The 23,735-nt window shown below is 43.8% G+C and overlaps 1 protein-coding gene across 1 annotated transcript in view; it reads left to right on the forward strand.

Moving 5' to 3' along the window:
- Positions 1 to 23,735, forward strand: part of CHN1 (chimerin 1) — a 122,717-nt gene that overhangs the window by 28,853 nt on the left and 70,129 nt on the right. The window contains exon 2 of the mRNA XM_087949690.1: positions 14,285 to 14,323. Within this exon, the coding sequence (XP_087805816.1) occupies positions 14,285 to 14,323 (39 nt within the window). The remainder of the gene's footprint in view (positions 1 to 14,284; positions 14,324 to 23,735) is intronic.

Consider the following 23,735-nt stretch of genomic DNA (forward strand, 5'->3'; position numbering starts at 1 on the left):
TTAATTTTGGTACTTCTAATACCAAATTTTGGATTGCTTCATTCATTATAAATTCTGTTCTAGGACCTTTTGGAAGAGTTATACCTTTGCATATTTAGCTAACTAGTCTATTGAGGATCAGGATATAATAGATTAGATATAACTCATTTCATAATTACACTAATTTGAATTTTATACAATACTGTTTCTGGAAAATCATTTTAATCTTTTTTTTTCCTTGGTAAATTGAAGTTATGGTGTAATAATAGACCTTAGAACTGGTCTTTAAAAAGCAGTTATATGCAAGATTTTGATGGATTCTGATTTTTTTTTACTTTATACTAATTAACTGAAGGGCAATTATGAATATTTATTAAATGTCAAATATATTTGTCCTTTTGCTGCCTACAGACAATTTATACCATCTATTGACAGTGGGATTTTTTCGATTCGGAGGTACTTAAAATTATTAGCAGTATTATCTTATGAGACTAAACATCTCACAGTGTTATATACTTGGTATCAATAAATCAATTTGCAATTTCAAAGACTGGATGGAGTAAGCAATTGAAGATCTCCATTATGTCTAGACAATGGGAGACTTTTAAAAATTCTGAATCATAAATTTCAATTGTTCTTAGTCTATGGCTTTTTCTGTAAAAATACTGTTTCGGACTTACTGAATTCCATTACATTTGTACAAAAAAGAAATGATTAAATTACATTATTGGAAATGCCATGAGAATAATAAGACAACATTTAAATGCATGATTTTTATAAGATACTCTGAGAAGAAGTCATATGTATTAATTTGATATATTCAGATATCTGCTGTCTGAAAATTCTTAGCTGGACAAAGGAAATAGATTGTCTGCATTCTTCTTGCTGTTCTTTAACATTGAAAATATGTATTTATGGCTTCAGGGATATTACTTTATTTGCAACTTATGAATAACTTGCTGATATATAGACATTAAATTTTACTTATCAGCTTAGAATGTATGTGTGTATTTATATGTGCGTGCATGCATGAGTCATGATTTTTGTTTGTCATTCAGGCCATACAATTTGTTCTTCTTAGTGTAATTAATCATTTGGATAATCTCCAACGTGCAAAGGTGACAGAGACATTTTAATAAGTCTGACTAGATCGCTTTTTGTGGCCTGAGCAAGTGCCAGCACCTGAGTGACATGGTTTTATTATTTTTCAAGCTAACTGCTGTAATTGGAATTTACAATAATTGGACTGTAATAGTAATTGGATGGGAAGCTACTGGGAAATCCTAGGGCCATAGGCTAGAATAGGAAATTGAAAATATATCTTGGAAGAAGGTGGTGGCAAGTCCCTTCTGTATGTTTTCCAAGAAAACTGCATGGATTTGACATCACCAAGACTAGGGCTTCATTTGAAATAGTATTGACTTATTATTAGGTAAAGAGTGCAAAAATGTTTAATTTTTTTTAAACTTGTTCCTTGAGTCAGTGTTGACCCCCAGGTGACTGCCTAGACAAGTCCTTGAAGTTTTCATGACAAGAATTCAGAAGTGGTTTGCCATTTCTGGCCCAAGGGCACTCAATTGGCTTCACCTCTCAAGCAGGATTAAATTCATGGCCTCACAGTTCTAGCCTGGTGCCTTAACCAGTATACCAAACTGACTATTTGTGAGGACAATAGAACATTATATAACTTTGCTACAAAATTATTTTGTATATTCGACAAGAAATAATCTGGTTCTTTCATTTACAATAAATATGGTAATATGTAAATTCTAGCCTAGAACCTTTTGTTGTATCTTTTAAGATAATTAGCTTGTACTCCTGAATCCAGTTTGTACTCCTACTATAAAGAGAATCCCCTGAGTTCTAAATCTATGCTCAATACTGATTAATTTTGGTTTTAATTACTATTTAGCTGGAATTGCATTTTAATTGTTAGATGCCTTGAGAGAGGGTTCAGTTCTGGTGGATAGAATGTAGGAGAAAATATTTGATATTATATTTCAGTGCCTTAAAATGTTATACCCCCAAGTTGCTTTCTTTCTGTAATTAGCATTTATTATTGTTTTAAATTAAAATATATTCTAAAGAGACATGTTTATTTTTAATCACCTAGGAAAAAATAGAAGAGATGGTGGGTCTACTTTATACTCTAACCAGTAAAAGTGTAGCCAAGCCTATACAACTTTACAGCATTCCCCAACTCCTGGATTGTGGCCCATTACCCTAGTTGCAGCCTGTTCAAAACTGAGCCCTGGGAGAAATGGCCAAGCGTGTGCGTGAAGCTCCACTTTTCGAGTGGCAGGCAAGAGTGCATACATGCATGAAGCTCCAGTCATGCAAGCAGAGGGTGCTTGCACTGGCAGGCAGGCAGGCAGGCAGGCAGGCAGGCAGGCAGGCAGGCAGGCAGGCAGGCAGGAAGGAAGGAAGGAAGGAAGGAAGGAAGGAAGGAAGGAAGGAAGGAAGGAAGGAAGGAAGGAAGGAAGGAATTCTATATTATTGCATAGTTAGAGCCCTAGTGAATCAAATGCAGTATTGCAGGCTGACTCTGCCCCACAGCCTGGAGTACGATCATGACAGGCTCAAGGTTGACTCAGCCTTCCATCCTTCCGAGGTCAATAAAATGAGGACCCAGATTGTTGGGGGAAATAAGCTGACATTGCAAATCGTTCAGAGAGTGCCGTAAAGCATTATGGGGCAGTATATAAATATGGAAGTCTACGTGCAATTGAATAAATTTGGTAATGCCTAAATATCTTTTTTGCCACCTGAAAAAAAAATTCCTGATATTTTGTTAGTGATTGCTTCTTTTAATATAGAAATAAAGAAATAAAAATTGTTGTCCGAAAGTCTTTTAAACAGTATCTGTGCATTGATTTTAGTCTTCAGAAATCCCCTTATCAGTTATCAGTTTCTTTTCAGGATCACAGGGAAACACCTGAGATGATCTGCCACAAGGTCTATCAGCAGAATGGGGAGCATTCCCTCTTCCTTGTTTCCCTAGAATTAGTGGATTTTACAAAACACAGAGAGAAAAAAGTCAGAAGCAGAGAGGCAACCAGATTCATCTAGTGTTGGATTTTATCTAACCAAATCTGTGGTTAGGTGTTTACTCCTTTGCTGACTACGGTATCTTATGATTTACAGCAGGGGTATCAAACTCGTGGTGTCACATTGTCACGTGATGTATCACGACTTCCCCCCCTTCGCTAAAACGGGGGTGGGCGTGGCCAACACGTGACGTATCTGGGCCATGGGCTGTGAGTTTGACACCCCTGATTTACAGTGTTTCATGATGACCAAATGGTCTTTTCTCCTTTGCTGTTTTCATTACTACCATACAAAAAGTAACACTGTTTCTTCAGATCTGGTACAATAGGGATTTTTTTCTCCATAGTTTTGCTGGGGCTTCATTGTTTTTAGTTAAGGAGCAAAAAATTGGGCCGAGAACAAGGTCCTGGCACCCAATCTTATCTTTCAGCTTTTCCTTTGCATCAGAGTAGAACGTAAAATAAAATAAAAATTGTATTGTTATACTGTAGACAATAATCCTGTAGAAGACAGTGTAAAAGCAATCCAGTGCAGCTTTTTCACCTAGCTGTCATTGATATATGTTTACTAGATAATGTTTGGTATTTTGCTCCTTAATATGGATGGCCCAAGATTACATATACAACAGTAAGGCAGTAAAATATACAGGCAGTATTATAAAACAAAACATTCCTGAACACCTGCATAGCATAAATTATGGCTTCCAGCAGCTGAATTTTAAATATTACATTATATGCAAAGTTTCCACATTTCTTTGTTGAGATTTAATCAAGATGTTTTGACTTTAGTGAAAAATAGTCTTGTTTTTCAGTCAAGTCATCTTCATTTCTTTTAATGAAGATGCATCTATAGTGTTACCAGTCCAGACAAAAACTATTTGTAATTTTACTGTGTATTTATTCATATGAACACATGGCTCTCTCCACCTACAATAATATACTTGAAAATGAATTTCAGTATACATGTTACTGGTAAAGAGGAATGTTCTGCAAAACTGTTATCTTTGGAAGCTTAATTAGTAACCATTCAAGTTTCATTAAATACAAAGCTTGGTTGACATGTGCAGACATTTTTCTTGATGATCTTTGGGTTAGGTTCACACATTGTCCAAAAGAATGGTTAGTTTAACCATGATCAGAATGTCCCAGATAGTAAAAATTACACTAATTCATCATTAATCAACTACACCAGCTGGATTCATACAACACACTAAACTGAAACTTGGCAAACTCTACCAATAAAGGAGAATATTTGTAGCTCAAGGTTGAAATGAGGGGTCCTTGGTGCTCTCTGAGTTTGGTTGTTTTCTTGCAGATGTTTCATTACCCAAACTAGGTAACATCATCAGTGCTAGTCAAGCTACTAGGTATAGTGTATTGTGTAAATCTAGCAATAGAATGAAGAGTATCCCATTGAAAAATATTGCATTCGATATCAAATGTATATGCCAATCATAAAATATCTGCAGTGGTACTTTCTACATATTAAACAACATATATAACTGCAATTAGTGAGTGGTGAATAGTGTGTATGATCTGATCCTGGGACCAACAGATTTTTTTCCTTGAAATAAGGGAATACATATCAAAGATGAACAGCATCCTATGTTAGGCTAAATTATGGATTAAAACAGTAAAAACATAGAGCACTTAACATTTAATTTTATTTATGGCCAGAGAAATGCATAGAGAAGTAATTGACAAGTTGCTCCAGATATTGAGTTTCTAGAGAGTAAATGTCACAGTCCAGGCCAGGAAGGGTCAGTCTACTAGGGACTTCTGTCAGGTAGTCAACACTTAAGATCCAGTTCTGTTTTGGTTACCCCAATATAAGAAGAATGCTGAGGAACTAAGAGTACAGGGAAGAATGGCAAAAATGGCTAGTTCTTGGAGGCTAAATCTTCAGAAGAAGGATAACCTAAGAAAAGAAGGCAAAGGGGAAACTGGATAGTAGCCCTCCAATACTTGAAGGGAAGAGGATGTGAATTTACAAAATTCTCCTCCATGCTGCATCGAGAGCCCAGGATGGGTTGACTCCTTCCTATGATGTCATAGCTGAGTCTGTACTAAGATATAAAAGCCAGCCCCCGGGAGAGACCCCAGCTTTTGACTCAGCTCCTTTCAGTCAGTAGCTGTGTCTCTGAAAGCGTTCTGTTAGATAGCAATCACCAGCGATCTTCAGTACTTTTTTCCTCTCTTCAAGCAGCTCCCAGGGATCTGGGCAGCTGCTCTTTCAGGAGAGCCCTGCAACGTTGGGAGCAGCGTCACAGAGCTCTGTGCAGGCAAGCTGGGCAGCGTCTGCAGACCTCCCCCACGCCTGCAGTTTGGAGCGATCGTAAACACGATCGGCAAACTGATAAGAGCTCCAGCCAGCTGATCGTGTAGCTGGTTGCTGTGTTTTTCCCTTGCTGACTTCGCTCGGGGCTCTGTATAGCCTAAGGAGCGATTCTTCAATCTTGGAGCCTGTTTTCCTGTAGTCAGAGGCCATCTTGGATTCAAGCCTTCCACCACGAGGTGAGCGGCCATTTTGTAAGCCCGGGGGCCATTTATACCCTAAGGGGCTTAATAGAAAAATTTCTAAACAGCTTCTTTCCAACGCAAGAGCCTTTATTTTACAAATGGAGCAAGATAAGGCTCAGGCAGAGCTTTCCCCCCCAGTGGAACAGTCTCTTAAGCCCAATAGGAGAAAAAGACGTAGGCAACGCACCCAATCAGTCCAGAGGGAGGTGGCTGCAAAAATCAAAGCTAAGGCTCTAGCCCCTAAGAAGGCAACTCAGGCTGAATTGAGGGCAGAGAAGCGCAGACATGCAGCTCTAGAGAGGCAGTTCAACAGAACTATTCAACAGAAGGGAGTGCAACTACAGCATGTTTCAGGTGATACTCATGGGCCCCAACCAAGCCCTCCCAGGGGAGGAGAAGTTATCTATGAGCCTTTCCATCCTCCATCCTGGTCTCCTGAGGCTCTTGCTGTACAGTCAGATCCTCAGGATTTAAGCAGATCTGGGCCTTATTTCCAACAGGCTTCTGTGCCCTATGCTCCTCCCCCTCCCTCCAGGCCTCGAACCTCTCCTCAATCTAGGCCTGAAGCCACCTTCACTCCCACAGCAGCGGGCCTTCGGCCTTCTGCCTCTACCTTTGAGCATAGACCAAGGGATATCCAAGATGTAGTCTCATCAGCCATTAGGCAGGGATTGGCTGAAGGCTTCAAGCAAATTCTTCAACCTCTGGAAAGGGTTCAGGCCCTTCTCCCTTCTCAATCTATAAGTTCCTTGCCTCATCATCCTGATTTACACAGGCCTCAGGACCTCAGGGTCCATTCTTCTCTACCAGAATGGGAGGAGGTTGATGAGGAAGGAAGGCCTTCACCATCTGAACACAGTTACTCTTCTCATTCAGAGTGTGAAGAGGGTGAGATTTTTGACCAAAATCTTTCAGAGGAAGAGGATTCTCGCCCAGAGCAGACATCCTCTGCATTGGTCTTCAAACCTACTCTCTTCAGACCATTACTCAGCAAGGCCTTGGTCACTGCCAAGCTGTCGCCAGAGGAAGTGGCTCCCGAGCCACAAGGAAATCCCTCTAGCCAAGGGGATTCGCTCTTCTCCAAGCCTGTAGTGCATGCAGAGGTTTTGCCTTCTCCCATTTTGTTCCTGGACATGGTCAAGGAACAGTGCGCTTCTCCTTCGGCAGGTCCTCGCCCATCTTCTCTAGATAAGCGTTTCTACAATGTCAGCGCAGCTCTGGACAATGCCCTGGCAGTGCCTTCTGTTGACATTCTGGTTCTGGCCTCGTTCTCATCTTCTGGCACTCCCACGGAGCCAGAAGATATCCTGAAACTGGATGATAAACGTTCCGAACAGACCCTCAAGCGCAATCACCAGGCTGCTGCTTGGGCTGTTCGGGCTTCAACAGCAGCATCCTTCTTCACCAGGGCATCCATACGGTGGCTGCACCAACTCCAGAATAGATTGCCTGCTTCTGACCTTCAGTCTCACCAAGACCTTAATAAGATTATTGCAGCGGCGGAATTCACTGCGGATGCCACTCTCAATTCCACCAAATTTGCATCCAAGGCCATGGCATCTTCTGTAGCAGCAAGAAGACTTTTATGGCTCTGAAATTGGCAGGCAGAGTCATGCCGAAAATGGAAGCTGGCTTCAGTTCCATTCGCAGGCTATAAGCTTTTTGGTGATGCTCTGGAACCTTATCTCATCGAAACCAGAGATAAACGTAAAATTCTCTCTTCCTCTTGGAAGAAAGCCAACTATCGCCCTGCTCCTTATCGCCCTCCTGCCTTCTGAGCGGAGACCTCATCTTGCTTCCCCCGCTCTCACAGGCCATACTCCCAACGCCAAGACCAACAGGCGGAAACATCTGGCAGGCAACAACCTTCTACTGGTAAACGGCCCTTTCGGGGGGAGGGGGTCGTTCCTTCCGTCGCTCTAAGTAATCCCTCGTTCTCCCCACCCATCGGAGGTCGCCTAGCCTTCTTTGCCTCCAAATGGGAGGAGTCAATGACGGACGCCTGGGTGCTCAGCACTATTAGGTCAGGGTTACAATTGGACTTCCTAACCCCACCCCCCCAAAAAAATTTTGATCTGTCCTGTGTCTCGGGACATTTCCAGGCAAGCCCTCATGAATCAGGCCATTCAGCACCTTCTTGAAATCAGGGCTATTCAACCTGTTCCCCCCTCTCAACGTGGACGTGGACTTTACTCTCGCCTTTTCATCGTTCGCAAAGCCTCAGGGGGGTGGCGAGCCATACTTGATCTAAAATTTCTCAACCAATTTGTAAAATACAGGCAATTTAAAATGCAGACTCTGCATTCTATTTTAGAGAGCGTTCGGGAGGGCGACCTCCTCTCTTCCATTGATCTCACTGAGGCTTACCTCCACATCCCAATTTGGCCTCATCATCGCCAGTTTCTCCATTTCTGTTATCAGAATACCCATTACCAGTATCGAGCACTTCCCTTCGGCCTCTCATTGGCTCCAAGGGTCTTCACAAAGGTTCTGGCAGCATTGGTGGCATCTCTGCGTTCTATTCCAGTGAGGATCCAATGCTACTTGGACGACATTTTGATTCTTTCCTCTTCCATCCTTGCGACCCATCGGGATCTGCAAATTACCCTGTCATGTCTCCAGAGCCACGGATTTTCCATCAACACCAAAAAGAGCCAGCTCTCTCCTACAACCAAATTGCAACACTTGGGAGCAGTCATCGATACCATGTCGTGCCAGGTTTTCCTGTCCCCAGCTCGTGGAAAGAGCCTTGCAGAGATCATCAGCCAGATCCAGCAACATCAAATTGTCCCCCTGTCGCTGCTGTCCAAACTTCTGGGGGAGATGGTTTCTTGTATTGGCATCATCCCGTGGGCTCGGCTCCACTCCCGAGCCCTCCAATGGTTCCTGCTTCCCTACCAATGAGCAGGAACCAGCCACTCATCCATCAAGGTCTCACTCCCGCCACAAATCCGGAGATCTCTCAATTGGTGGCATTCCCCATCTATCTGGAGGGGACTCCTGTTCAGGGACCCAGACAGGCTAGTGATAACCACCGATGCCAGCCTCCTGGGTTGGGGTTCCCATATGCAGGGCCAGATAGCTCAGGGCATTTGGTCCAGATCCGAACAGAACCTTCCCATAAAGTGGCATTTTTCTGGCTCTCAAGCATTTCAGGCAATCAGTGACCGACTCTCATGTTCTAGTCCTTACGGACAACATGGCCGCAAAGGCTCATGTCAACCGGCAAGGGGGGACGAGGTCCAAAGCCCTCATGAGAGAGGCTCTACGGTTGGGGTTATGGGCAGAGAAACACCTGTTATTGATCTCGGCGGACCACATCTCCGGGGTCGGCAACTCCCAGGCCGACTGGCTCAGCAGGAGCCTAGTCGACCAGGCAGAATGGTCCATTCCTCCGTCTCTATTCAGGGATCTTTCCCTCAGATTCGGAACACCGGAGGTGGATCTTTTCTCCACTCCTCAAAACGCCCAAGTCACCAGATTCTTCACCAGGTTTCCTTGCCAGGGAGCGGAGGGGACCAATGCTCTTCGGTGCAGATGGCCCAAGGGTCTCCTCTATGCCTTTCCCCCGCTTCCCATCATTCCGGCAGTAATTCGGAAGAGGTTGGAGGAACGTGCGGAGCTCCTCCTGGCACCCTATTGGCCAAGGAGGCCCTGGTTTGCAGACCTGGTCAACCTATCAGTGGCTTCTCCTTGGAGGATCCCTGCCCATCTAATCTCCCTTCACCAGGGGGCCCTGCTCCACCCAGAGCCCCAGTGGTTCAAGCTGACCGTGTGGCACTTGAGCGGCAGTGGCTAGAGGAGGCTGATCTTCCAGAAAGGGTCATCCTCACTATCCTGGCTTCTCGCAAACCTTCTACAAGGCGCATCTATGATGCCACCTGGAAGGCTTTTTCCCGATGGTGCCTCAGGGAGGGTCTTTCTCCTGCTTCAGCCCAGTTGGCAGAAGTTCTTAGCTTCCTTCAGCATGGGCTGGAGAAAGGTTTGGCCCCCAACACCTTACGCAGGCAGGTTGCGGCCCTCTCCTCAGTCCTTTCATGGGGTTTGCTTCCTTCCTTATCCCATCACACTTCAGTCAGGAGGTTTTTGAAAGGGGCTTCCAACCTGCACCCTCCGGTGGTTCACAGGTATCCTTCCTGGGACCTTCATTTGGTCCTTAATGCCCTTACAAAGCCCCCCTTTGAACCCCTTAGAACAGTGTCTCTCCATTTCCTGACTCTGAAGGTAGTGTTCCTTGTTGCCATCACTTCTGCCAGGAGGGTTTCCGAGCTTGCTGCTCTTTCCATCAGACAGGACCTTTGTTCCTTTCACGATGATAGGGTTGTTCTTCGTCTGGACCCCTCATTTATTCCGAAGGTTAACACCTGGTTTCACAGGTCCCAGGACATTGTTTTGCCTGACTTCTGTCCTCTCCCACACCATGACTTAGAGCGGCAGTGGCACACGCTAGACGTAAGAAGGGCTCTTAGAATATACATTAAGCGCACTTCCTCCTTCAGGAAGTCAGAAGCCATGTTTGTTTCCTTTTTCCCTTCTCACTTGGGGCACAAGGCCTCTTCTCCTACTATTAGCAGGTGGGTCAGGTCTTGCATTGAGCAGGCCTACAAAGCTGTGGCCCTTCCGGTTCCCCGAGGTCTGACGGCGCACTCTACCAGAAGCGCGGCCACTTCTGCTGCCTGGGTGACCCAAGCATCCTTGGAGGAGATTTGTCGTGCGGCCACGTGGACATCCCCGTCTCCTTTCATCAGACACTACCGTCTGGATGCTTTTGCCTCGGCGACTGCAGCCTTCGGCAGACAGGTGCTTCAACGAGTGGTTCCACAGTCAGTGTGATGAGCCAGACGAGGACCCGCCCGTGGACATGCAAGCTTTGGTATGTCCCATCCTGGGCTCTCGATGCAGCATGGAGGAGAATGGGCGTTGGTAGAAGTTACCGTGAACGCCCTTTCTATCTATGCTGCGAGAGAGCCCAGCCCCTCCCTTGATTCGTCCGGAGAGGGTAAGACATATTTCTGTATTTATTTTGGGCTTTCAGAGACACCTTTCAGTCTGTCAAGTATCTTCGCCAAAGCTGGGGTCTCTCCCGGGGGCTGGCTTTTATATCTTAGTACAGACTCAGCTAAATGACATCATAGGAAGGAGTCAACCCATCCTGGGCTCTCTCGCAGCATAGATAGAAAGGGCGTTCACGGTAACTTCTACCAACGTCCATTTTCAACAATAAGACAGGAACCGGTGAGTGGAAACCTTAAAGAGGCTTCTGTAAAACATCGCAAAATATAATTTCCTAACTGTGACGGCTATTAAGCAAGGGAGTAGCTTGCCTCCTGAGGTTTTGGGTTCTTAATACGGCTCTGCACTACATCCTACAACACCTTGAATCTCCAAATACCTACGCAAAGGTCCTCTTTATAGACTTCAGTTCAGCATTCAATACCATCATTCCAGACATTCTTCTAACTAAACTAAACCAACTAGCGGTACCTGAACACACTTATAAGTGGATCATAAGCTTCCTAACAGACAGGAAGCAGCAGATGAAGTTAGGCAGAATCACATCTGATACCTGTATAATTAGCACAAGCCCCCCGGGCTGTGTGCTTTCTCCACTTCTCTTCTCCCTATATACCAATAACTGCATCTCAAATGACCCATCTGTTAAAATACTGAAGTTTGCAGATGATACAACAGTGATTGGTCTCATTCAAGACAATGATGAATCCGCATAGAGACGGGAGGTTGTACAACTTGCCTCGTGGTATAACTGGAACAATCTGGAACTGAACACACTCAAAATCGTAGAAATGGTGGTAGACTTTAGGAGAAACCCTCCCAAACTACCACCTCTTACAATACTAGACAACACAGTATCAACAGTAGAAACCTTCAAATTTCTAGGTTCTATCATATCCCAAGACCTAAAATGGACACCTAACATCAAAAACATCATCAAAAAAGCACAACAAAGAATGTTCTTTCTGCGCCAACTCAGAAAGCTCAAACTGCCCAAGGAGCTGCTGATACAGTTCTACAGAGGAATTATTGAGTTATCATTTCCACCTCTATAACTATCTGGTTTGGTTCTGCAACCCAACAGGACAGACACAGACTTCAGATGATGATTAGGACTGCAGAAAAAAAACAATTACTACCAACCTGCCTTCAGTTGAGGACCTGTATACTGCACGAGTCAAAAAGAGGGCTGTGAAAATATTTATAGACCCCCCCATATCTCAGACATAAACTGTTTCAACTCCTTCCCTCAAAACGACGCTATAGAGCACTGCACACCAGAACAACTAGACACAAGGATATTTTTTCCCAAACACTATCACTCTGCTAAACAAATAATTCCCTCAACACTGTCCAACTATTTACAAAGTCTGCACTACTATTACTATTAATCTTCTCATCACTCCTTATCACCCATCCCCCCACTTGTGACTGTATGACTGTAACTTTGTCGCTTATATCCTTACGATCTATATTGACTGTTTCCTAGTATGATTTCATTGCTTAGTGCAGTGATCCCCAACCTTTTCAACGCTGCGGCCCGGTACCGGCATCAGCTGGGCGCCGCGGCCCGGTACCGCATCAACTGGGCGCCGCCATCTTTTGACGAAAAGTGCTTCCGGTGACCTCACCGAAGCACATTTTTGTCAAAAAGATGGCGGCGCTAGCGCTTCGTGAGCTTTTTCGGTAGAAATGGCTTTCACCCGGAAAAGCTCACGAAGCGTGGCGCCGCCATCTTTTTGATGAAAAAGTGCTTCCGGTGAGCTTTCTACCGGAAAAGCTCACTGGAAGCACTTTTTACCAAAAAGATGGCGGCGCCAGCAACCAGCGGCCCGGTAAGGCTTGTTCCGCGGACCAGGACCGGTCCGCGGACCGGCGGTTGGGGACCCCTGGCTTAGTGTACCCTATGACTATTATTAAGCATTGTACCTTATGATTCTTGACTCTTGACGAATGTATCTTTTCTTTTATGTACAATGAGAGCATTTGCACCAAGACAAATTCCTTGTGTGTCCAATCACACTTGGCCAATAAAGAATTCTATGCTTAATCACCGAAACACCCACTGAGGGTTTCCAAGCAAAGATTGGATAGACAGTCCTCTGAAATAGACCCTGGCTGTTTGGCTTAATAGGTTAAAAAAGCTCAGTCATCTTCCAATAATAGGTATATTTATACAGTTCATAACATATATTATGGGCACCATAGTTGTGCTGTAAAAATCAGCATGATTGCTGGAAGACAATAAAATCGTTCAGGAAACCTCTTAACACTTTGCTGCCATCTATGCATCATCTTGTGCCATTCTACTACTGGGAGGCAGAGACTAAGAAAACGTAATGAAACAATGGATGGGCAGGAATGTACTATAATATATTGTATATATTAGTATGAATTGGTGAGGGTCTGAATCTGATCAAGGGACTTTTAATCACCTTCATAAAAGAAGCTATGTGTAGGGCCATAGTTGAAGGGACAGGTATTCCTCAGTTAATGTCAGAAATTGGAACCAGAATTTCCAAAGCTGAGCAATGTGGTTGTAAAATGCAGCGCTATATGACCGCCTTGCTCAATATCAGCAGATTAGCATTTCCTATTACCATTCTTTAGCAAGTTCTGGGCTGTTGTTAAGGGTACCGTGACATAGTCACTATTTGCCACTTCCCTTCAATGGTTTATCCATTGACTTTGCTTGTTGGAAACTGGCAACAAATAGTATCAGACAATTGTGGGATGCTCCAATGTCATAATTTGGATTTGGTTAACCAAGCATCCAGATTGCAGTCTTGTGACTATGAGGATACTAAGGTGGCTGCAGCTTCAAACACTGGTCATAAGTACTACTTGTTCAGTGCTAATCTTAAGTTTAAATGATTGCTGAACAGGTGGTTGTGAAGTCGCGGTCCCCAACCTTTTGGGCACCAGGGACCGGTTCTATGGAGACAGGTTTTTCCATGGAGTGGAGGTGGGGTGGTTTTACATGCTGCTTGCATCCTGCAGATGAAGCTTTGCTTGTTCACACGGACGGGTTTCCGGCATGCCGCCAACTGGTGCTAGTCCATGGACCCTGGAGGGGGGGTGTTTGTGGACCCTCGTTGTAAAGGACCGATTGCATCAGTAAGTAATGTCACTTGTAAAGGTAACTGGCAAAGTGGCTGAACAAAATCTGTTACAATTCCATTCAGTAAAACGTTTTGCATTTTTCCATTTTATTATATAATTTAATAAAATGTTGAAACACACACATACACACACACAAAGTAAAACATTTTCTAATAGCATGTAAGAGAAAAGTATTTATGAGTGTTTCCGATTCAGGTGTGAAAGAAACATTCAAGTTGTCTAATGTTGCATTTATTTCAACCAATGTACTGTGTGTGTGAATAATGTAAATGCTGCATTTAAAAAATATATATCTTTTATTGTTAAATTTATTGTTGTGCCTTCCAGTCAGTGTTGACTCCTGGTGACTCCCTGGAAAAATCCCTGCCATAATACTGTTATAATGATAGTTTCCCTTTTTTTCTTTTCCCGTTTGAAGTCTTAGATTTAATTTTTTTCTTTAAATGGGCAAAATGGATGACTTTACATAATCAGTTTTAAAAATGAAGCTGCTTAAATGAATCTAAATGTTTATTCTACATATAAATCTGCTGAATGCTGATTTTCATTCTGTTTCGTATTTTATACAAACTGTCTGCTTTCCTCTGTTTTTTTCTCCCCAGATACTGATGAATACAGGCCACCAGTTTGGAAATCTTACTGTGAGTATTTGATTAGATATTATCACTGTCTACCCCATTCATAAATCTACCATTCATGATATGGGGAATGGGTGGGTTAGCTTTTTTTTAAACTCTATTTCTCATGTATCAAACCTAAGTTTGTTTCATCCAGTTTCCACCTGAACTTGTAACATTTTTCAAGCCTCTCTTAATTGTTTATGTGCATTTCTTTGAATATATAGGTACCGTGTTTCTCCAACAATATGGCCTCCACCAATAGGAAGCCCCAGCATGATTTATTGGCATAAAACCAAATTAAGCCCCTCCCCCAAATTAAGGCCCATATTAAACATGCGAAATGGGGGGAATGGCGGGGGCTTGCCATTAGGAAGTACTTTGTTGCATGCCCGGATATGGTGCTGCCTGCGTTGGTGGAGCACTTCATATCGGGAGACCTTCCGCCACCGTTAATTTCCCATCTCCCTTGCTGCCGTGGCGTTACAGCAACACCGCGGCGTTTAGGCGCAGCCAAGTGCAGCCAGTCAGGGCTCCTCCCTGCAACCGGAGCCCTGAGGAGACACTGGCAGTTCAGGCGCTCCTGTGGCGCCTTCCCTTTGCCTTCGATGGTAAAGTGAATTATTTTAAAACCTCCGCTCATCCTATCAGGGCCGTGCGAGCTGAGCAGAGCCGGGAAAGCAAGCCGCGGGTGTTTCCTGGTTCTGCCCAGCCCGTACGGCTCTGCCGCGACCCTGGCGGGATGAGCGGAGGTTTTTAAATAATTCACTTTACCAGAAGGCAAAGGAAGGCGACCACAGGAGCGCCTGAAGCTCAAGTATACCAACAACAAAGGCAAATCCTCAAGGTGGGCTGGAGGGAGGTGGCTCGTGCCCCGGGCTGCTTCAATGCAAGGTCTGACTTGCAGCATCCTGCTGTTGCCGCCGCGTCCTTTTCGCCGCCGCCTCCCTCTCCGACTGCGAAACTCGTGTGCTTGCAAGCGCTCCGAGCGGCGAGCTCTTTCATACATAGAGAGGGAAGGCGCGTGCTCCGAGAGGCTGGCTCTTTTCTCTGCGAGGCTGACATCTGACTGAATCTCTATCCCGCTCCTTTATCCTCACGACGGGTCGGCAGTGACGCTCTCTGGTGCGGCCACCTCAGCTTGCCAGCCTTGCCCGCTGAGGACGATACTGTGACAGCCGCTGCTGCCACTCCCTTCTCTTTCCTCGCCTCTCCTCCTTCGCCGGCAGGAGTGTGCGCGCTGCTGCCACTGCGCCGCTCCTGAGGCCATCTGGGGGGCAGGTGGGAAAGCAAGCAAGGTGGCTGCGCTGTCTTCTTTCCCTCAGCGAGCGCCGCCGCTTACCGCCGCCACCGCCACCTGCGATGGGCGAGGCGGCGGAGGCACCAAATGTCACCAAGGCAACGAGTGCCTCCCGCCGGGCCCTCCGCTCATCCCGCCAGGGCTAGACCTAGCCGAGGCTGACAGGAAGTGCCTCCAGGGCCGTGGCAGGCAAGCCGCGGGTGTTTCCTGGTTCTGCCCAGCGCGCGCGGCTCTGCCACGGCCCTGGCGGGATGAGCGGAGGGCCCGGCGGGGAGGCACTCGTTGCCTTGGTGACATTTCGGTGCCTCCGCCGCCTCCTCGCCCATCGCAGGTGGCGGCGGGCGGCGTAAGCGGCGGCGCTTCGCTGAGGGAAAGAAGACAGCGCAGCCACCTTGCTTGCTTTCCCACCTGCCCGCCCAGATGGCCTCAGGAGCGGCGGCAGTGGCAGCAGGCACGCACACTCCTGCCGGCGAAGGAGTGGAGAGGCGAGAAAGAGAAGGGAGTGCGGCAGCAGCGGCTGTCACAGTATCATCTCATAGCGGGCAAGGCTGGCAAGCTGAGGTGGCCGCACCAGAGAGCGCCACTGCTTCGACCCCGTCGTGAGGATAAAGGAGCGGATAGAGATTCAGTCAGATGTCAGCCTCGGCCAGAGAAAAGAGCCAGCCTCGAGCACGCCGGCGGCTTTCCTCTCTCTCTCTATGTATGAAAGAGCTCGCCTCGCCGGAGCGTTTGGCGAAGCACACGAGTTTCGCAGTCGGAGAGGGAGGCGGCGGCGAAAAGGACGCGGCGGCAACGGGCAGGATGCTGCAAGTCAGGACCTCAGCATTGAAGCAGCCCGGGAGGCACGTAGCCACCTCCCCCAGCCCACCTTGAGGATTTGCCTTTGTTGTTGGCATGCTTGCTTAGGCGCTCCTGTGGCCGCCTTTCCTTTGCCTTCGAAGGTAAAGTGAATTATTTTAAAACCTCCGCTCATCCCGCCAGGGGCCGCGGCAGAGCCGTACGGGTTGGGCAGAACCAGGAAACACCCGCGCTTGCTTTCCCAGCTCTGCTCAGCTCGCACGGCCCTGATAGGATGAGCGGAGGTTTTTAAAATAATTCACTTTACCATCGAAGGCAAAGGAAGGCGGCCACAGGAGCGCCTGAAGCAAGTGTCTCCTCAGGGCTCCGGTTGCAGGGAGGAGCCCTGACTGGCTGCACTTGGCTGCGCCAAACGCCGCGGCGTTGCTGTAACGCTATGGCAGCAAGGGAGAAGGGAAAGCAACGGTGATGGAAGGTCTCCAACATCCAAGCTGTCGCCGCCCGCCCACCCGAGGATGCAAGGGGGGGAAATTAATCACCCCGAAAAGACGGCCTAGCCGGTTTTTCGGGGTCAAAAATAAGGCCCGGCCTTATTATGTGAGAAACACGGTACTCCTCAACTTACAACCACAATTGTGCCCAACATTTATGTCGCTAAGTGACATAAATGTCACTGTTAAGTGAGTTTTACAACTTTTCTTGCCACATGTTAAGTTAGTAGCACAGTTATTAAGTGAATCTAGTTTCCCCATTGTCTTTGTTTGTCAGAAGGTGACCACATGACCCCAGGACACTGCAGCTGTCATAAATGTAAGTCAGTTGTCAAGCATCTGAATGTAAATCATGTGACCACGAAGATGCTGCAATGGTCGTAAGTGTGAAAAATAGTCATAAGTCATTTTTTTCCAATGCCTTTGTAATTTCAAGTGGTCACTAAGTGAACTGTTGTAAATTAAGGACTACCTGTAATACATTTTTGCACATATGGTTCTATGAAAAAAGTAATTGGACTTTTTGGTTTTCCTTCATTTTTGCATTTCTTTGCCGCCATATGCTACTGCCGCTTCTTGTAGGTCCTAGCGATATATAAGAGATCCGTGTGGACAAATATCATCCAATTTTAATGCATGCTTCATTTATTTCATTATGTAAATCATCTAACATGATATGAACCAATGTGAATGCATTTTTTGGTAAGAGGGAAAGAAAAGAGCCTGGGAAATATGTTTCAAAGAAAATGACATACATCGTTTGAAAATCTTTTTCCTTGCTATTTATTTTTTTTTAAAAAATTAACAATATTAACAATTCATTGCTGCAAAACAAGTGCAGGTATAGTTTTCTTTATTGTATAATAATTATTAGTTAATCCCGGGGTCAGACAACTGACAATCCTTCTGTGTAGTGGGTACATATGTAACCAGAATCATATCAACAGACTTATTGACCTCCTCTCCAAATGCAATTATAGAACATTAAATGTAATTAAGACCACATGGTGGGTGCATGATCAATTCCTGAATTACATATCCAACAGTAGAGTTGTTATAAATAACTGAACTATCCTTAAGGTGTGCACAAAAAATTACTTTAAGAGGATCAGTTTGAAGCTGTTCAATTCTCCCTTGATTTATCAGAACAGGGTCCTTAAATTCATTACCATGGTCAGGTAGGTAACTTGTGAGATTCTTTCATACAACTAGGTTACTGGCTAAGGACCTCTAATAATTCTTTCAGAAATTCTTTGTAGAACCTCAGAAGCAGCAGTTGCATCTGGACCAAAGAATCAAAATAACAAAAGTTTGGTTGAATATACTGTTGTGAAAGTCTCTGGGGTAAATCAAATTCTTTTTTCCCTTTCATGGTTTAGCTCCCTTAGTTGATGCAAAATAATGAACTTGTGAGAAGCTCAGTTTACCCCAAACATATATTTAAATATACGGACTGAAATTGTGTTTACTCACTGCCCTGTCCATGAAGGCCCTATATTTACCTTGCCTCTCCTTGCTCTATAAGTCTTGCTTCTTGGCGGAACTTGTGGGGAAGGATGCTACTAAATTCAGTGGAACCTTGGGTTGCAAACACTTCTGTTTGTGACCAAAACGGGTTCCAACTAAAAAATCCACCCGGTTTTTGAATCAGGTCACAATTCAAAAATCAGGTGGCGAACAAACCCAGCCACGGCAGATTCCCTTTCCGCGCCAATTTCCCCTTCTTCGCAGTCCGCACAAATTTTTGTCCACATATGTGCAGTCAGTAGTGCTTCCAGTCACGACTAAATCGGGTTGCGACCATAGTCCTGGAACGGATTAAGGTTGCAACCCGAGGTTCCACTGTATGCAGTTTTTTATATAGTGGTATTATTTGTTGTATGTGAATATTAGCCCAAACTGATTTGTATTATTACTTTGCTTGAGGTAATAGAAATAAAAAGAAAAGTGGGGGGTGGGAGGGAGGGAGCTTGGAAGAGGAAGACTATGCTCTGATAATATCAAGACGTGTGAAAAAGAAAAAGCCTCAGAAACTGTGCTACATAACCCAGGTTCTTATAGTTACATGAAGGCAGAACTTAGAATAATTAAAAATGAAAGCAAAGTTATTCTTATTAACTGGGAAATGGTAATTTTGTAACAAAGGATGCATCTATTTTGTTTGAAGAAGTAGATGCGGTTGGCAGTGCATTTTTGGTTTTTTCATTCTAGTGTATTTGTTTCAACCAAGTACCAAAATCCTAAGATCTATCTATCATGATCAGAGTTGAATTAAACTCGAGTTATGTCAGTTCTGCACCGACATTTATGCAATGCCAACCTTCATTTCATTTCATTTGCACCTGGTTTCCTTTTGCTGGAGTCTCAAAGGAACAGACGTACCTTTAAAAAATCTTCTGCCCACAGCTGCTCTTTTATAATTGCTATTGTCAGAACCTTTGTCTGCTTCAGAACTTAAGAGCCCCAGTGTGCAGGTTTTAAGTCATAACTTACTCGATCAGTCACTTGTCATATGCCAAGCCAGTTATTTAATATAAAACCATTAACACACAAAATGACTTGAAGCAGGCTTTTGTCTTCAAAACGATGATTAAAGGATAAAAATTGGCACTCATTGTGTCGCTTATATTAAAGCTCATTAATCACAACAGTCACACATCCTGCAGTTGTCACCTAGAAATGCATGCCTGCTGTCTCCAGTTGCAAATAAGAATAATAAATGGCTGAAAAATAACCTTTTGCAAAGCATGTATGTTCATGTTAGGCTATATACCACCTATACTCTAAGGATGTTCGGTTTTTATTATCATGACATCTTGCTTGCAGCTAAAAGATGCTATTCCTTTGTGTGTGACTATTTCCAGTTCTCTTACATTTGTAAAGATTTGTGGTTATACAACTAATCTGTTCAGAGCAGGTTCTAAGAGGTCAATAAGAACCAAAGAATGGATTTTCTTTCCTCCTTTGTAAAGAACACAATCATACTAACTCAACTCAAATCTTTAGTATAGTCAAAGATCAGCCTAAGGAAGGTAGGTACAGTCAATTAGAAAGCATCAGAATAATTATAAAAACCTGAAAGATATAACACAGAAAATATGCATGTGTGTGTGTTATACACACACACACACATATTGTGGCAAACTAAATCTATCATAGTACAGAGCACTCTGGAATAATGAACTAGATGCTCATTAAAACTAGTTTATGGCCCAGGCCTTCACCTGATGGATTTTAAGCCTGTTGTGCAGAACCTGGCAGCACTGTATGTTATACCAGGGCTGGTATCTGAAAACAGCAGGGACGTGTATAATTATTCAATGTGCCCTGGATATTTATGTAATAATGGTGAGATGAGCCTAGTATGAGTGTCTCTTAATACGGGTGCTGGAGAAACACATGTTCTGTTGTTTCTGTCTAGAAATAAGGGCATTGTTTCATTGGGTGTGGAATCTTCCTGTATCAACCTTCAAGGATACCCAAAAGGAGGGCATGGACATTATGCCAAAATAAAGGTCCTCCTGTGGTTAGGTACCTTGAGTTTGGTTAAGTATGTCATAGGGGAGGCAGAATACCTGTTGGATTCACTGGCAATAAAGATAGGGCACTATCTGCTAAATCCTGTTGGCACTGCATGTCTACTGCCTGCTGTTAAATAAGTGCTTTGGCCTACTCATATCTCATGCTGAATAGAAGACCAGGAGAGAAGCCCAAGGATGAGATGTTGCTACTGTCTTTTTCTATGCAGCCTGAAAATCATCCCTCATAATTTGTGGGACAAAGACAAGGGTGGGGGGGAAGGATAGTTGAGCCGATAGTTGAGTATGATCATCCATACTCTAGCCTCAATTTTAATGAAGCCTATATCTAGTCCCTGGGTGGCATGAAAGACACATTTCAGGATTTGAAGGGCCAATCAAAAAATTGGATTGAAAAAGTCTAATGGTGCAAAATTAGACAAGGGGCCCAGTAGGCACCATAAAAAAGTTGTATTATTGGCTTGGTTTAGAATAATTTCAGTACTACGGGTATAAAGTGGCCACCTCTTGTCGAGGAATTTAAGGATGCCAAATTATTTCCTCTGTGTATTTTCAGCAACACAGTCCCCATTGGGTTCCCTACTGCTGGCAGAATGGAGGATTACTACCAGTTATTTGAAACAGGAGACGTGCTCAATCTTAAGAGTATCTATGATGTATCCTCTTGGGCCTTTTGACAAATTCCCTGATTGTAGTTTTCTGAGTTCTAGCTGGTTTTCCTTCCAGTATTGTATTAGTGCTTTTAGTGCTCTTTTAGGACCTATAGGTGTTCTTGAAAGAGTTGCTGCATTGTCTGCATAGAGCAGAACATAAATGTGTCTTCCAGCAAGTTTTGGAAAGTAAAAGTTCATATTGAGGAGATTGCCTACCATGGAGTTCATATAGAAACTGAATAAGAGTTTGGGTCTCTTCAGCGACAGACCGAAATCCGCGGTTGCAGCGGTGGTCAGAAATGGCCACCTCAAAGAAGAACCCGACTGGATAAGATTGTTCAGAAGGAAGACAAAGAGGAAAGCAGGACAGACCGGGCCAAACAACAGAGAACATCTAAGCAAGGTACCCTGAATCTAAAAGTACCTAGAGGGATACTTCTAAAGAAGATCTTTAAGCAGCGAAGGAGAGAGAAAAGGAGGTTAAAAACCCTTTTTTTACCTTTATATTAACAATTACAAATGGTATGGAAAGAAATTTATATTAATCTATTTTGACACTAATAGGCAACCTTAAGCTGAAATCTAAGTGTCAAAAGGAGAATTTTAAAGCCCTAAAAAGGAGAAGAGTGGAGGCAAAAGGGTGGGACTTGGAATAATGGAAAGATGGAGTGCCACCTGGAAAAATAAAGAGGATTAACAGTGAAACTTTGAAAAGACTCCCGAGGATACATTGTAACTGAAATCTTATTAAAAGATACAGTAACCCACGGAAAGGAAAAGTAAAGGAAAGAAACAAGAAGGAACAGTCTGGGATCATTTGGTGATTTAAAAAAAAGTTTTTGGCATTGGTTTTTTTCTTTCTTTTTCTGTTTTTACTTAAAGTCAATCGAGTGGTTGTTCAAAAGTGTTTAAAATGCCATCACTCCTGGAGGAATTGAAGATGAGTCTTAAAAAACAGAAAGAAGATGCAGAAAGGGGAGGAAGATCCTTTGGCTTCGTATTTGAATTTTTTGAAATGGAGATCCTGAACTATGAAAAACAAAAGGAAAAGCTTCAAGAGCAAGAAGAAGGGCGGGACAAAGAAGAAGCCATTTTCAATGATCAAATAATGCAAAGTGTGGTAATAAGGGGGAAAAGGGGGAAAGGAGTTAAAAGTTTGAGATCAAAGGGAACAGCCAAAAAGAAAAATAGTCTGAAAAAGAAGTATAACAGCAAGGAGAAGCAGAAAAGAAAACTACAGAAGGGAAAATTAGAGAGAGAAGGGTATTTAAAAAAGGGATGAGAAGAAGGGGGGAAAGATAGAAAGGGAAAGATATATATATATTGTTTTTGCTATGTTTTTAGAATTTTTCTTTTTACATTTTCAAGGGGAAGTACCTAGCAGACTCTGAATGATGAGATCTACATGATATAAAATAGATATTAGCAATTTGAATGTTATAATTTTAGAATGCACAAATTCAATGTTTAATGAGATTTCATATGATAATAAAAATAAGATTTAAAGGTGTTGCACTTCGATTGGCAATCATAGGGGGAATTTTGCTTCTTAAGAATGTTGGAAGAGGATTTCCGGTCTGCAGCGCTTCGGAGCAGGCAGGAATCCGTGACTGTGCGCGGTTCCTGCCTGTGTTCACTGCCCGAGTGCCCCGAGCCATTTGGCTTCGGGGCTAAGCCACCTCCGTAGAAGGTGGCGAAGACAGGGGGGGTCTGGCAGGGTCGAGAGATATTGCACCTCTCTTCCCTAGCCAGCGAAACCCCCTTTTCCAAAGGCAGCTGAGCGGCGGTCAGTAATGGCCGCCACATAGAAGAGCTCAGCCGGGAAAAGAAAGTGCAGGAGGAGCTGTGAAGAATTGAAAGTGATCTTTGCTGACCGGGACAAGTAACAGTGAAAGTATCCTGGAATTTGAAACTTGTTAAAGAAACATCGTTCCCAGAATGTGTCAAGCGGCGAATGTAAATTAAAGGAAAAGCTTTTTTTTTCCTTTTCACTCTCCTTCCGAACGTGACAGCGATAGAATTTTAAAAGAAATCGGAAAACCCGCATTGGAGGTATGGATTTCTGAACATTCAAAGGAAAATTGTTGCTGTAAGTGGGAAGGGAGAGGAAAAAAAATTGGAGCAGAATTTGAAAAAGGAGGAGATTCCCTAGAATTTTAAAGAGCTTTGAATATTAATACGGCTTCTAAAAGATATATCTTAATTGGAACTCTTTGATCAAACAGCAACCCCAGAAGGAGAAATGGAAGAAAGAAAAAAATTATTAAAAGAAATAGTTTATTTGGATTCTTTGGTGACTTTGGAACTTTTGGGAATTATTCTTGATTAAAAACACTCGGGTGGTTGTTTTGGAAAAAAAATTCTCTTCACGATGGCATTGCTTGTGGATGAACTAAAAATTGAATATCAAAAATATAAAAAAGAAGAACAAGATGGAAAAGATACTTTGGGCACTCTTTTTCAATTTCTAGAAATGGCGGTATGCACTTATGAAAAATTGACTGTGCAGCAGGACGACTGGGACAAAGAAGAAGCCATCTTTGATGAACAAATGGTTCTATTTGGGGAGGAGGAGAAAGAGGAAAAGAAAAGGGGGATTTTAAGGCTTGAAAAAACAACCAAAAAAGAGAAAAATGAGATGAAAGGTGGATACAA

This window comes from Notechis scutatus, chromosome 1, assembly GCF_049901735.1.
Source record: "Notechis scutatus isolate UNSWTSFEM ecotype Mainland chromosome 1, rNotScu1.2, whole genome shotgun sequence".
Classification (NCBI taxonomy): Eukaryota; Metazoa; Chordata; class Lepidosauria; order Squamata; family Elapidae; genus Notechis; species Notechis scutatus.